The sequence below is a fragment of the Ambystoma mexicanum genome, chromosome 6p, assembly GCF_040938575.1.
Source record: "Ambystoma mexicanum isolate Mex_15411 chromosome 6p, UKY_AmexF1_1, whole genome shotgun sequence".
NCBI classification, from domain to species: domain Eukaryota; kingdom Metazoa; phylum Chordata; class Amphibia; order Caudata; family Ambystomatidae; genus Ambystoma; species Ambystoma mexicanum.
This window is the reverse complement of record NC_090935.1, coordinates 1,469,753,996-1,469,769,463: the sequence shown is the minus strand read 5'-3', so window position 1 is coordinate 1,469,769,463 and position 15,468 is coordinate 1,469,753,996. Positions and strand designations below refer to the sequence as shown.

The following is a 15,468-nucleotide window of genomic DNA, read 5'->3' as shown; positions in this document are numbered from 1 at the left end:
CAGTTTAGAAATAATGCTGGCAGGTCAAAGTTTGATGTTACTGATTGACAAAGCTCAAAGAGACCCCCCCCCTCAGGGGTGTGTGTGTGTTTGGGCGTGGAGGAGCAGGTACTGGGAGGAAATAGCCACTGGAATTAGTATGGTTATGGACAGTCAATGGGTGGGTAAATGACCAAACATCTCCATGGTAGCTGTACTCCATGCAATAGTGTTCACTAATAGGTAGCGCTGAAGCACCACCTACTAGCCAAAACTAAAAATGACACTACATCCTGAAACAACATGCTCTTTAAATGCATGATGAGCTCTTAGAACTACCTCTGAAGGTAGCCCAGCAATCTGCATGCATTTCCCAATTGTTACGGTCATAGTCTAGAGCTAAAGTGGCGGTGTAATGATCTCCAATCTTTGCTAGGGTCACATGGCCAACATTTTATGCATGTGGAGGGCATCAAGTATAAAGTATATCTTTTTCACCTTGAAATCTTCTTGCAAAGACCCCCAACCTCCCATTCTCTAGGTAAGGGTCAGTCCAAAGGCCATGTGTGTACATGTGTAATTACCTTTCCCTGCAGTGCCCCCCATGAATACTCTACCACCTGCTACAACCCCCCCACCATGAATACTCCACCACCTGCTACACCCTCCCAGCACAAAGGAGCTGTTGGACAACATGTAGATCCTAAATGAGTGCGCAGAAGCTGATAGCACGGCTGGGGGAGCAGAGCATGGCTGGAGATCAGAGCCTAGCAAGGGATGCAGAACTCAGTGAAGACTGGAAATACTGGCCAGGAATCAAGCAGAGGCACAAGGAGACTAGGTGCAATGTCTGAAGAGGGGCCTAGATGTGTCCAGGGCACGGCTGAGGTGTGCAGAGAGCACCGGGGGGAGGGGTTCGTAATGGCTGCACAGGCACATCTCCCGCAAATGCTTGCTTAGGCGTGTTCAGAACATGGCTGACTTTACAGAGCATAATTGAATGTGGCTGATGGCGTGTGTAGCATAATTAGATGTGGCTCAGTGGGCCTGCATGATGTGACTGATAGTGTGTAGGGTCTGAACAATGAAGTGCAGGTTCTACAGTTGCAATGATAAAGTTAATGTCAACATTGATCTGCAAGAATATTCTCCCTCATTGCGGACTACTTGAACCCTGCACAAGTACATCTACATACATACCACTAAAGAATAGCATCATTTTTAGACGTTCATACCTTTCCATCTTTCACAAAGTTCACATCAATTGTTAAATTTCTCAATGCGTTGCCAAAGGGGTAATCCAAGTTCCTGCCATGATAAATATGTCCTTTGCAGTCTTGCGCAATAATACTTGTACAATACCTTAAATAGAAAAAGGCAAGGGCATACATTAATACGTTTAATCTAACATTCCATTTCACTGTAATAGATTTTACTTGGAATTCGAGATTAATTAATACATCAGAACATCCACATCACATTGAAGAAATATAAAAACCTTTTTTCTAAGAATCAAATTAAAAGTTTCATAATGAGAAAAACTAGTACCTGCCACTATGTGCGAAAGGACAATTTATAGGCCAGGTGTGACAAATGTGTCCCAACACTTAGGAATAAAGCAATTCACTCAAGGTAAAAGAATGGGATTAAAACCCAAAGAATTGTCGGTATGTCGTTCTGTAAAGTGTGGTAAGCTCTCTCGGTATACTCGGGTCAGCGACTCTCAGAGAAATTCAAAGTGAAAGTTCCTCATTTCTCACTTGGGCCAAGTCCTTGTCCTTCCCGGTTCCTTAACATACCAAAATCAAATAAAGAATGTGCGAAGTGTCACAAATAAAAAAATTGCTGCATAAGAAATGTCTCTCACAATTCCTCAGTGAGCAAAGTCTCAGTCTCTGGTGATCTCCTTGACGATGATCCTGGACAACTAGGGTCTACCGCCTGAGTATCAACTCTGCATTGGAGCTTAATGGTTGCTTCGGTAATTGATGTTGCACTGGTGCGGACAGTAAACTAGGGTCCAGATCCACAGGCAGCCACTCTAAGGACTTTACAGGCCCCATTCTATGCATCTCACCACCTACTTCTCCTGTATTCTAGGTTCCAAAATCTTCCAGCCCAACCTCTTTTTCCACCGGAGCCTACGACCACTGACTCATAGCTATGGTAACCTTCACTTATTCCGGTAGGACGTCCTTTTGCCGACAGTAGTTTTTTCGATGGACTTTTTACTGAAAAAATGCCATCAAACAAACTAATCGAAATATATATATATGGGGTTAAGGGGTTAAAAGAGATGGGTAGGGGGTTGTGGTGGGGTTATTAACAGGGAAATGGGGGGGTTGGGGAGGATGACCCCCAAAAATAAAAGTAAACAAATTTGATGAGTTTTTTTAATGGATTTTTTTCAGTTAAAAATTCATTGAAAAAACTGTCGGTAAAACGACATCGAACCCTTTATTCCTTCCCCATCTTCCCCTCCATCCAGACGACTTCACCTTGTGGTCGTTCCTCCAGCCATCGCAGGCTTCCTAGTGTGTCTTATCTCTGGCTCCTCCACCACTTAGCTCTTTTCTTTTCCCCTTGACCGTCCCTTCCTCCTCCTCTTCCCCTTGTGATTTTCGGCCTCGCACGTCCACTTTTTTCCAATTATCTCCTCTCTGTTAAGTGCTTTCTTTTTAAGCACCTCTATATTAATGCCTGCTTCTCTTATCACCTCCTCCATAACTTCTCTCACCACCACCTTCCTAGACACCTCTGTAATCAGAGCTAACTTGGCAATCTCTATCTTCCAACGTCCTATGTCCTTTTATCCTCAGACTCCTTGTTATCTCCATCCTCAACCTCTTGGGTCTCTCTCCTAAGCCCAGCGGATCTTCCTCTACACAGGTTCCTAGGCACCCTTCTACGCCCTCTGTCTCTCCTTCACTCTCCAACCTCTTTAGTCTCTCTCCTATGCATTCTGGGTCCTTTCCCAGCTTCCCTGGGCTATCCTCCAGCCTCCGATCTCATTCAGCCAACATCTTTCCCAGCCTCCTCGGACCCCCATCCATTTGTTCTTCCTCTCCCCTGCCCTCTGTCTCTTCTCTGGTCTCACTTCAAGTCTCCCATTTCTTTCTTTCTCCTGCCTCCTGGGTCTCTCCTATGGCATCCCGTCTCCTGTTTCTTTACCACTCTTCCCCAGCTGTCTCCAAATGTGCTTCTTTGGTCTTCGCAGCCCTCTGCGACATGCCTCTCTTTGATAGGGCCATAACACTGCCTTCTAGTCCCAACGTGACCCAAGGGAACGCTGGTGTGTATCCCTGTGCTGATGCGGTGTAGATTCGCTGATGGGTTCGCCCCAGCAGACAGCTTCCAATATGGGGTACTCACACTGCCTACAGGTAGTACTCTCTCTGCTTACTACAGTGAGACCTTGTTCTTGGGGAGGAATCTCTTAGCCTATGTCACATTAGCAAGGAAGTTCACCTAGACTAGGACGCCAAACCCTTCCTTCCCTGGACTCTAGAAAGCCCAGATAAGGACCCCACCCCACAATTCCACTATCCAGGGAATGATGAGGAGACAGAAAAAGGGAATGTAAGAAGGAGGATCTTCACAGGTTCCTTGAAGAGGCCAAATGGTCAGAAATGAGATGCCTGCACATATGTTAATGTCGGATAATGTTAATATCAGTAATGAATAATAATAGTGTGACTTATGCATTGGAGAGCATGCGGCACGGTGCCACCGCTAACACCCGTCAGTCCCCTCATGTCCCTCCTACTGACACTAGAGGGAAGGAAAAATCTGGAAATCTAGGTAAAAATTGCAACTGGAACAGTGCACCCTAAGAGAGAAGGATGCAGTGTCCCAGGTGCGAAAAATGCAGAGAGATAAGGACTACCCAATAGCGAGCAAACAGAGAGACTGCATGTAAGGAGGAACGCACAGAAAGCTTTTGGGTGCTGTTACCAAGTAAAGTAGCAGGGTGACAAGGGCAGTGCAGGGAAAATTGCAGAGGTAGTTTAGATGTATATGCAGAGGAAGCCCCATATGAGGAGGGAACTTCATCACATCTCCTCTACTGCCAGACCCGTCGTTCATAGCTCTTTAACTTACTTGATATCTGTGTTTTTCTCTCTTTCCATGCTACAAAACGTATCTCATCTATTTTCTCACGTTTTGATTACTGTCCTGCTCTGTTGGTCGGTTTTCCCTTTCCTCAGCTTTCCCCCCTCTGTTCTATTTTCAACTCCGCTATTTGTCATTTCTTTCAACTACCTCCTTACTCTTCTCTTAAAAACTCACTCCTCTGTCTATCTCCTCACTTTTGATTCTCACCTCCATTTCCGCTTTCTTTATATTATTTATTTATCTATTTCTAACTTCTTCACTCTTTTTGACTGCTTACTCTCCCATTCTCTCCTCCTCTCCCTTTCTCCCTTTTTCCTATCTCCTCCCCTTACTTTCTTCTATGCACTTACTCTATCAGAATTGTCCCACAACCTAGTATGATAGCAACCTCGTCTGTCTCCTCCCCCTTACTTGTCCCTCCCCCCCAGCACTATCAAATGTCGTCAGGCCTAGTATAGTACGATAGTCGCATGTTTTGTTCCTCCCCTCCCTTTCTGCACCCCTCTCCTTCACCTTTTGTTTTTCTCCGGCTCTACCAGAAATGTCATCAGGCCTAGTCTGGTAGTTGCCTATTTGTTTCCATTTCCTTCCCACTCTCCCCCTCCCTTCCTTATCTATGTCTTAGCTCTTGCACTATGTGAAATGTCATCACACCAAGTACAATAGTTAATTTCACATCCTTACTGTTCATGGCCTGTAAGAATGTAATTGCATTTTCCCTTGTTCCCTCCCTTGCCTTGAAGCACTTTGAAACACTGTGTATAGGTGCTATATATATCATATCATATCATATCATACATCCACGGTGCTGCTCGCGCTCCTGTGAGCACAGGTACCGCCCTCATCTACGTCCTCTTTACACAGCTGCACACTGCAGACACGGACGTCTTTGCAGGGCTGCCTGCAGACTGTCCGCTACCTGCCCACGACTTCCCCTTTTTCACACCATGTACATCAGCACATTTTAAAGGGCCTTTCAGGCACACCGCTTTGCTACTGTGTACATTTCATATGTATTTATTTGTAAAACTGCATCTGTTACTTTTCAATTCTGATTCTCATACTATGTGATGTTTCGATTCTCATTGTGTTTGATCATGATTGCTACCTGCGGTCCATGTGCGACGTCACTCGGACCAAGGTCTGTTTCTGGTGATTACAAAACTGGGGAACATGCTTGTGAAGGACCGGAGGGTGGGGGGTCTGTACATCCACTCTCTATTTGGTAGAAGAGAGGCACAGAGGACCCCTGTCAAGATTCTCAATAAGGTAGCAATGGACAAGCAATCAAGGCCTAGCTTCTCAGGAGGTGAGCTGCAGGCTGGTTCTTAAGTACAGTGTAGTCCCCAAGCACCCACAAAGGAATGTCCGCACACTGTATCGATTAAAACACAGTCTTTATATAATTAATATTCAAGGTTATGTACAATATCACGATAACTCACTTTGTACTAAGTTATCTATTATGGCAAATATACAGTGCTACGTGGTACCACAATTACTATTAGATCTCTTTAAAGTGCATCAACTGTAGGTTTAAATGGCACACAAATCAGTTCGTAATAGAGGTAAGAGGAAAGCAGTTGGTGAGAACAATTGGCAGAAATACTGGTCACTACTGTTAAACACAGTTCTGTGTGGAGATCCCCCCCACCTGGGCAACCTGTAGAATAAAGATACAAGCCCAGTCCATATATTGTTTACAAGAGACTTCCCAATAGTTCTGCAACCCCAAAGTACCTGGCATTGTAGCGTTCCTCGTCGGGGAATCGACGGCCCTTCTTGAGTGTCCTACCTTTAAGGCAGGAGTCACAGGGCGTCAAACGTCCGACAGAGAACAGGGTGAGCTACGATGGTGAAGTGGCAGCTTCGTTCCTAGCGGTGCTCGTTGATGAGGAAGCGTAAACGTCCTGCAAGGAAGAGGCGTGCGGGGCACCTCAGTGTCGATAATTCTGGACCGCAAAGAGTTTGAAGAACTGTGGCCCAGCAAGGGCGTCGAGTCATCGGCGTCTCTGTGGTCTTTGGGTGGCTCCTTGGCGCTTCAACGGTCAGGCCTTCTCCAGTGGGATACAGCGGCGGCGATGCGGACAAGAGCGTCCTTGGATTCCAAAGAAGTTCTTAGGCAAACGGGCGCACGGCTGCTCTGGTCGGCGACGGCGGTCGTCGACAGTGATAGACAACAGTCCGGGCACTTCTCTTTGGGATTCCGCGGCAGTCCCAGTCTCGGGTCGGCAGCCTGTCGAAGGTCTGTCTACCAGGGAGCTTTGGCAAAGATCGGCTGTGCACGATGGTCCCTCGTAGCTCGGGAAGAGGGCGCTTTACCAGGTCCTCTCTGGGTCAGTCCTTGGAGGCACAGCAGCTTTCAGATTGATGAAGTAGAGCAACGGCAATTCTTCTCTTCCAGCAGGGCTTCAAGGTCAAGCTTCAGTTTCACTCCAGTTACTCTTCAGCTTCTGAACACGAAGTCTAGCAGTGAGAGGTACCCAGATATACTGTTGATCTCCCATTCATCTGCTAGGTCACACTCAGGCAACCAATCGGTCAGAAGGGCATTCATGCAGGCAGGCAGCCAATCAGGTGCATAGTGCATTCAGGCCATTCACTTCTCTCCAGACACTCACAACAAGTTATGTGTATTGGGACAAGTATCCAGCCATTCAACACTCCACACTGCATTCATACCAGTTTCGGGCAGGGCTGTTTCAGTCATTGTGTCAAACACCAGATACTAGACACCCACAACACAGAATGCGTATTCGTCACACATTCCATTAACCCAGGTCCCACCCACAGGCGTACCCACAACATACGGTCGTTGGGAAGGCTCCAGCCAGTCTGGTCAGCACTTCCCCACAATACCATATATGGAACTTCCACCCAACAGCCAGTCAGGGGGAAGGGACAGAGTCAGGGCATCCCGGGACTTCGGGAAGATCAGGGTAGCAGGTGATGGAAGGCAAGAGTCCACGGGGGCCATCTCCATCAGGAATCTACCGATTCCAATGACAGGGCCTGGGCATCCCAAAATGGAGGCGGCTCAGGGCACCAGTCATTTCAGCACAGAGCTGCCACCAGCCCGTACCCTGCTCTGTGGGCCACACACAGGTGACCAAAAGCACACTAGGAGCACAGGGTTGTACCCCCCGCCCATGGGTGCCATAAGGGTATCCCATAGGTCTCTTCACCAAAACCAAAAGAGAGAGCTGCACCGCCAGGAGTCCCACATGAAGTCCTGCGTGGAAAACACGACAGAACACACAATAAAAACAGTAAAGGACAAGGATACGGAGGCCCTGTCCCCCTGATGCATTTCCAGCATCACAATGCTGTTGTTTCCAGATTGAGTGATTTTGAGATTAATTCCAACTGCTGTTCATGTGTGTCGCCACATGAACCCCAGCTCCGGAACTTGGTTGGTTTTGGGATTGAGTGCCCATGTATTTTGTCACATGGGCCCCAGGATTGTGCGAAGATTCAGATGCCTATGTCCCTCGCTGTTTTTTAAGAGTTCTTTCTCGGTGCGCCATTGCTGTACAATTACTGTGCATTCTTTGGGCTGCCATTTTTACGGTCACTGCTGATTGTGTGACCTTGACCTTGTGGTTATCCTTCATCGCTGGGTTCATTTCGCCTTTCTCCTCTCCGTGGCTTGCCTTTGCCACCCACTTCAGGTTATCTCCGTGGTATGCCATTACCACACATTGGCCCTCATTATGAGTTGGGTGGTATTCCAGCGGTAAATCCACTGGGATACCACCCAAACGAAAAAATATATATATATATATTTTTTTTATTTATTTTTATTTTCAATAAAACCAAACAAAATAACACACATTACAACTGTTTAGGACGTACATAATCAGCATCAAACCATCACATTATACAGTATAATTCTCCGTCCTACCCCCTCCCACCCCAAAAATTAGAGCCGGCACACTCACGTCATCTATGGGAGCATTATCAGGTATCGCAGTGCTTGTGCACTCATCAGAGTCCTCTGATTCGTTATTGTCTTGGTGAGGGTTTGCCATAGAGGTCACCAATTGCCGCCAGGCCAACAAGGGCCCTACTTCCTCCTCTCCCCCCCTAGTAACCGCTTCAAACCAAACTACGGATTCCGCCTCCGTCCATCTGAGGAGGTCCGTCCACCATAGCTCCACCTTGGGTCTGTGGGCCGCCTTCCAACCCATTGCGATCCTGCGCTTGGCCAGGATGTAGGCTAAGTCCTTCATTTTGCTTATGTGCTTTAAATCCCGTGGCCTGGGAAAAATCCCGAGCATGCATGGCCAAGCTGATCCCACGTCCAGCTCCACTCCCCCCACCAGCCAATTTAGTTTTAATCTCATCCCAAAATCTATGCACCTCCGGGCAAGTCCAGAACATGTGTAGCAGCCCCGCTTCCACCTCCCCACACCTGGGACATTTCTGCGTAGCCGAGCCTCCAAACCTTGCAATTTTTCCGGGAGTCAAGTAAGCCCTGTGAGTGACATACAATTGGAGTTGTTGGAGTCTCGCATTCCGGGATACCTTTTTATGGTACCTTTGGGCTCTCTCCCATTGCCCATCTGTCATGGGTCCTCCTACTTCCTCCTTCCAGTCCTGCCTCAATTGAAGCAGCTCCTTTCCTACCTTTGCTCTTAGAAGCTCGTATATTCTAGATATCTCGTGCCCGCCCTCCGAAACATCATACATCGTTTCCAGGGAGGCATCAGGGTCATCCGCTAGCACTGTCACTGGCCATCTCTCCCTTACCCGTTTCATGAGCCTAGCGTAGGTTATATGCTGGCCTCTATGCACCCCTGTCTCTTCTTGCAACCTCTGAAATTCCAATGCCTCCCCTTCCTGCCATATGTCCCCAAGGGTGGCCAGGCCCACCGGTTCCCAAAATCTACGGACCGCTTCGAACAGTTGTGAGTCGTTCCCGCATAGTGCCACCAGCGGGGCCTGCTGAGAGAACGGCTCTATGTCACCCATCATTCTCCACATTCTGCGCCAAACCTCCTAGCCCAACCTCAACAGCCGCCCTCTTCCCACCAGTTTGTTCTTTTGTAACCACACCACTTCGTTCAAAAAGTATGGGGCTGAGTCTTCCCGCAGAAGCCTGGCTTCCGCCGAGTCTTCAGTCGACAGCCACCTGGCCACATACAGCAGCTGCCCCGCCAGATAATAAAGCTCAAAATTTGGCAGGCCTATGCCCCCCTTGTCACATGGGCTCTGGAGTTTCCACAGGGCCACTCTGTTCCTGGAGTTACCCCATATGAAGCCCCTGCACACGCTATGAAGTCTCACAAATAGGCTCCTGGGAATCAAAAACGGGACATTCACAAAGAAGTGCAGGAGTCTGGGCAGGACCACCATCTTAAGCAAGGCCACTCTCCCCATCATGGTCAGGGGCAATCTGGACCAAAACACCATGCTGTTCTTGACCCCCTCTATTGCTTTCTCTGTATTATGTTGGTGCTCCGCCTCGATCCTGTGGTAAATATTTACTCCCAAATACCTAAATGTCTCAGTCTGCCATGGTATCGGCAGGCTAGGCAGCCTCTGTAACGGGACATTCTTGTATCTACCCAAGGGGAACAGACTAGACAGGGTTCACCGATATGCCCGAGAGGGTGGCATATCAGTCCATCACCTCTAGCACATACTGCAAATTCTCCTCCGGATAGCGCAGATAAAGGAGCATGTCATCTGCGTACAGCGATACCAGGTGTCTACCACTTACTGTACTAATCCCCACCTCCCTGTATTGTTGCCTCAGACATATTGCCAGCGGCTCTAATGCCAGAATGTATAGCATGGGCGACCAGGGGCATCCCTGTCTGGTACCCCTGCTGAGTTGCCAGGTATCTGAGATTATGGATCCTGTTTTAACTCTCGCCACCGGGGTGCTGTATAACAACTGGACCCACCTGATATACCCGGGTCCCATTCCGTATCCCCTCAGGGCTGCTTTCAACCAAGGCCATTGCACCGAGTCAAAGGCTTTGACCGCGTCTAGCGACACGATGGCCAGCTCGTCCGTATCTTCCTCAGTGTGGTCAATGATGTGGTGTAGCCTCCTATGGTTATCTGTGATGTTCCTGCGGGGACATATCCCGTCTGGTCTGGGTGTATCAGCTTACCGATCACCCTCTTCAGCCTATTGGCCAGCACTGCCGTAAGTATTTTGCTGTCCTGATTCAGCATGGACAAGGGTCTGTAAGACCCACACTCTGCGGCCGGCTTGCCTGGTTTCAGGAGTGGGATGATCATCGCCTCGCGAAGGAACAATGGCAGTTCCCCCTGCTCATAGGCCTCGTTGAACATAGCAAGCAGTGGCTGAAGCAGCTCCTGTTTGTATGTCTTGTAAAACTCGGTCGGCAACCCGTCCGTCCCGGGTGCCTTACACATGGGCAAATGTTGGATCACCACCTCCAGCTCTTCCGAGGTGATAGGGGCGTCCAGTTCCGCGCGTTCTAGGTCGTCCAGGGTGGGCAGCTCTATGTGCTCTAACGTGTCCAGTATGTCTTGGCTCCTATCCTCCCCTGCGTCCTCATATAAGTGTCTGTAAAACTTGAGGAACTCCTCGTTCACCCCTCCAGGTTATTACAGATGCGACCTTCCTCATCTCTTATCTCATTGATCACTGTGCGGGGGTTCTCACTCTTATACAACCAGGCCAGCAATCTGCCCGGCTTATCGCCCCCTGCGTGTAGCCTCGCCGTATATTTCTTGTAATTTAGTCTACATAGCCTATCCCAGAGTCCACTGCAGGTTAACTGTAGGTCTTTTATCTTATAACTATTCTTCCGGGCGGTATCCTCATGTCGCGTGAGGCCCTCCAACTCCCTTTCTGTTTCCTGAAGTTCCCTTTCAATGCCCCCCTGGAGCCCTTTAGATTTCGAAATAGCTACTCCACGCACCACCACCTTGAACGCCTCCTATACTGTTCCAACCTAGCGCACACTGCCCATGTTTATATCAAAATATTCCTCAATGGCCTCCCTCAAGTCCTCCCGGAACCCCTCATCTTGTAATGCCTCAGTCCTAAGTCTCCATGTCGGGATCCGCGCTCTGGGGGGTTGGTGTCGCCACTCTACCACCAAAGACGAGTGGTCAGATAGTACCTGGGCCTTGTATTCTGCTCCCACCATTTCTCCCGCTATCTCAGCCGCTACGAACACATAATCTAGCCTCGTGTGTAGGTCATGTGGTGCTGCATAGTGCGAGTATTGCCTATCCATTGGATGCAACCTTCTCCACACGTCTTCTAGGCCTAGATCTTTTAACAATGTCCCCAGTGCTTTGGCCGCCGGCGCCGGCTTCCCCGCTTTGTCGACTGACCTATCCATTTTGGGATTCAGGGTGCAATTAAAGTCCCCTCGACACACCACCGCACCCCCAACCAGGGGGCTAATTTTGCTGTAAAGGGACCTAAAATAAGCCGCTGTATCATGATTGGGGGCGTACAGATTTATGATATGCACTTCCCTGTTTTCCAGGAGTCCTGTCACCGCCACCATTCTGCCCTCTGGGTCTACCATTGAGCTAAGCACCTGGAGCGGCACGTGCAGCGCCACCCAAGTGATAACCCCTCTAGCGTACGCAGAATACGTAGCCCCCACAACATGTCCCCTCCATTTTCACCTGACAACCTCCAACTTCTCCCTTGTGAGATGAGTCTCCTGCAACAGGGCCACATCAATGTGCATCCTTTTTAGATACAGCATCACTTTGTTACGTTTCAGATAGCTGTTAAGGCCCCATACATTCCAGGTCACAATTCTGAGGTTACCCGATGCCATCTACTCGGTTTGTTCCCAACCCACCTCTCCCTTCAATGCTTCCCTTGATGGTTTGTTTTCCGGTTCTCCCCCCTCCCCCCCTCAACAGTTTCCCCCCCTCCCTGTTCCCCAACTCCCATCCACTGCACACAACCCAGCCCCTCCCCCCACCCTGCCCTACCCCAACAAATGCCCAGCTCCATCCCTGGATCTCAGGCCCACCCGCGTCTGGTCCTGTCCCGTCGCCGAGGACTAGGACCCCGCGGGGCGTCACCGATCTAACAGTGACCTAACTAAGTATATTACTATTGGGTACAAGGGATGCCTCCCAGGAGCTCCCAGTCGTCTATTTTAGGATTGGTGGGTCCAGCGGGTCCAGCCAGTTGATACTACAACACACTCCCCACAAGCTTAATACAACTCTATAATCAAGTCCCAATGTCTTGGCCATGTCACCCTAGGTGCCACAGCCGTCTGCTACTCATCTCCTGCAGCTCCCATCCGGACATCCGGTTCCTGAGGTCGGCCCTGCATGTCCAGCCAGTCCATTGCCTCGGTCGGCATCTCGAAAAAAAAGGGATCTGTTCTTATAAAACACTTTCAACTTGGCTGGGTAGAGCAACATGTAGCGATGGCCTGCTTCCTTCAACCTCCTTTTCACCGATCCAAAGTTCATCCTACTACGCTGTACAAGCAGCGTATAGTCCGGGTAGGCCGTGATTTTTGCGGAACCCTTTTCAATCGTTCCTCCCCTCCGGAAAAATTCGAGGATCTTCTCCCGATCCCGATAGTTCAGGATCTTTGCGATCAGCGGCCGTGGGGGGCTCCAGGGGGCGGTCTCCTTGTCAAGGCCCTGTGCGCCCTTTCAACCGCGAACCCCTGGGTCAGCCCCCCGCCTATTATCTCCTGTAAAAGCATGGATTACACGTATTCTGTGGGGTTTGACCCTTCCATACCTTCCGGCAGGCCTACTATACGGATGTCATTACGTCTGGCGCGCCCTTCTGCTTGCTCAGCTCTGTCCTCCAGATTGCGCACCCGTTGCACGAGGGCATGGAGCTCCTTTCCATGTGCGGCGCTCGCCTCCGTGTTCGGGGCCATCTCCTTCTCCAAGGCCCCAGTGCGCTCCGCAATCGTTCGCACGTCCTGCCTCAGCAGGTTCACCTCCTCCTGGACCGCTCCGATCTTGAGGTCCAGGCCCTCCTGCAGCTCTTTCATTGCCTGGCCCAACTTAGTCTCCTAGGCCACCTTTAAGTCTGCGATCGCTGCCAGCACCTCCTGGATCGTGCCCAGTGTTTCCACCGTTGCCGTGGGCGTCTCCTTGCTCTTGCCCCCCTCCGCTTCTGGGGGCGACCTGGCGTAGGTCTCCATCGTGGACTGTCGGATCCTGGGTCTAACCACTTTAGAGGACATCCTGCTACGTTAACTGGGCGAGGGCCTGCCGTGCCTCCCTCCGCACAAAGGTCAGCGTGGTCACGGACCACTCTCAGCAGGCCAAGCATGTACTTGTATGTACTTGTCTCTTCTCTCGCGCCCAGAGTGGGCAGTCTTCTCCCATGTGCTCGTACCCTCTTGGTGTCGTGGCCCGGTCTCTGTCGTGTTCCTTCCGTGGCCAGTGCTCGAGTGCGCTCACCTATTCGCCGCACTCCCTTTGTTCCCCCTCTTCCGCGATCCCAAGGCCATCCGGCACACAATGCCCAGGTCCAGAGGGGCCGCTTTAAGTGCAGGGGATCAGCAATTGTCTTGCGTCGGCCTCAACCACCTGGCCTGCGCCGATGTTTCGCTGTGGAAAACTGCAGCCACCACCACCCGCTCGTTCGTTCGCGTCGGCCCCAGGATCCGCGGCCACCCAACTGGTGCGCTGCCACAATGAATCCTCCTGGGTTCCGCCGGCGTTCGATCCGATTACGCTGCGGGCCCAGTGTCGGTTACCAATGTGCTCGATGAGTCTCGGCAATGTACAGTCCATAGGTTGTACCAGCTCTGGGTACGTGTGCCCACAGATGTACGCCGCCTCAGTGAAGCAACAGCGCTTTCTGGTCCAGTGCCGCGGTCTGCTTCTAATCGCTGGTCTTGGAGTTTGATGCAGGGGCTTTACAGGACCTACATCTCGTGACCCCTGTTGTCCTCTTTGTCTCTGCCGCCATCTTGTTCCACTCGCCGATCCGGGGCCCGCGGCACGCAGACGAGTATAACTCAGTGTCCTCACCCTCCACTCGCATCAAAGTTTCAGCGAGTGTAGCCATCATCTTCACATGCATGGGCATTATTTTCCAGTGCCGGCCGGTTCCCGTGCACGCACTTCTCCTCCAGGATCATTGTAGGATCAGCGGAGCTCCACGAGAGCACGTCCCTTTACATGGCCGTCCAAGCCACGCCCCACCACCCAAACGAATTATCGTTACCGAACTTTGTCCAGTGGAATTTCCACCAGATTACAAGGTGTGGTGGTGGTGTAATTCCACATTTAATTTGAGCCCATTGGACATAATGGGGCTTCTTTGGTGGAATTACTGCAGCAGAATTTCTGCCGATTCTGCTGATTTTTCGGTGGTGAGTTGCAGGATTTACCTCCAAGATTTTCCTGCAGGCAAATCCTCCACTGCATGCCCAAACTCGTAATTTGGCGTAGTGGTAAAGTTGGTGGTAGCTGAGTTACCGTCACCTTTACCACTTACTTGCTAAATTCTTAATGAAGCTGATTGCCTTTAGCAACTCCAGACGTCTTTAAATTACTGCCTGCAGGCTTGCCTTGTCTTATTTGCCATTATCGCTTTTGGTTTGTGGATTGAATTGTCGGATTATATCTTAATTTATACTGTGCATTGCCCTAGCCTTATGGTACTGTTTCCCAATGCCCTCACCATGGTACAGACACACTAGTTCCCATACATAGCTACATGCTTTGCTACCATGCTCGAGGGTTGGCCTTCATTGACAAAGACATTTAAAAAAAATATTAAATTCTGGGATTTACCACCCCTTCAATACTTTATCTACTACATCACCCAGAGCACTGCAGTCTATATTATTGTTCTTTTTCACAACTGACGAGGCGAAGCCCATGGAGGCTCAGCCATCAGGTAGACAAGTGCCGGGTGTTTTTGCTGATGTTGACCTAAGCTGTTCCTTTAGTCCCATCTTGTATATTACTTTATCTTTATATTCTGACCTTTTGTATCACCTCACCTGGGTGTTTTTCATGCTGCCACCGGTAAATACCAATTATTGTTAGGTTGTCTGTACCACCCCTCTTGGCCTGCACCACCTGTCATTTTTGTCTCCCCGCTCTTTTCATTCCTAGACTAAGCGATGGGCTCTGGGTAGTCCAAGTCACAGCCAACACCCGCAGTAGGGACCAATGCTTTCTTCATGTATTCACCGTATGGAGCTTACACTTGTAAATATCTCAAGGATAGGAATTATTTTACTCGGTTTCAAAAGACATTTCAATGGCCACTTGAGGGGTCATTTGATATGGATCACCTCGTTGTCTTGCGCGGAGTGCTAGAACAGAGAAAGTCTCAAGATCATTGGTCAGCTTATTTCTCCTGGTATAAAGAAACCACAAACCGATTATCTGAGAGTCACACTAGATCACTTAAGA

At 49.7% G+C, this 15,468-nt stretch overlaps 1 protein-coding gene across 4 annotated transcripts in view; it reads right to left on the bottom strand.

The window, feature by feature from the left end:
* The window catches only part of NAAA (N-acylethanolamine acid amidase), a 539,996-nt gene that overhangs the window by 409,166 nt on the left and 115,362 nt on the right, over positions 1–15,468 (bottom strand). For all 4 annotated transcript variants that reach the window (XM_069626299.1, XM_069626298.1, XM_069626296.1 and 1 more), the window contains exon 3: positions 1,215–1,341. In XM_069626299.1, the coding sequence (XP_069482400.1) occupies positions 1,215–1,341 (127 nt within the window). The remainder of the gene's footprint in view (positions 1–1,214; positions 1,342–15,468) is intronic.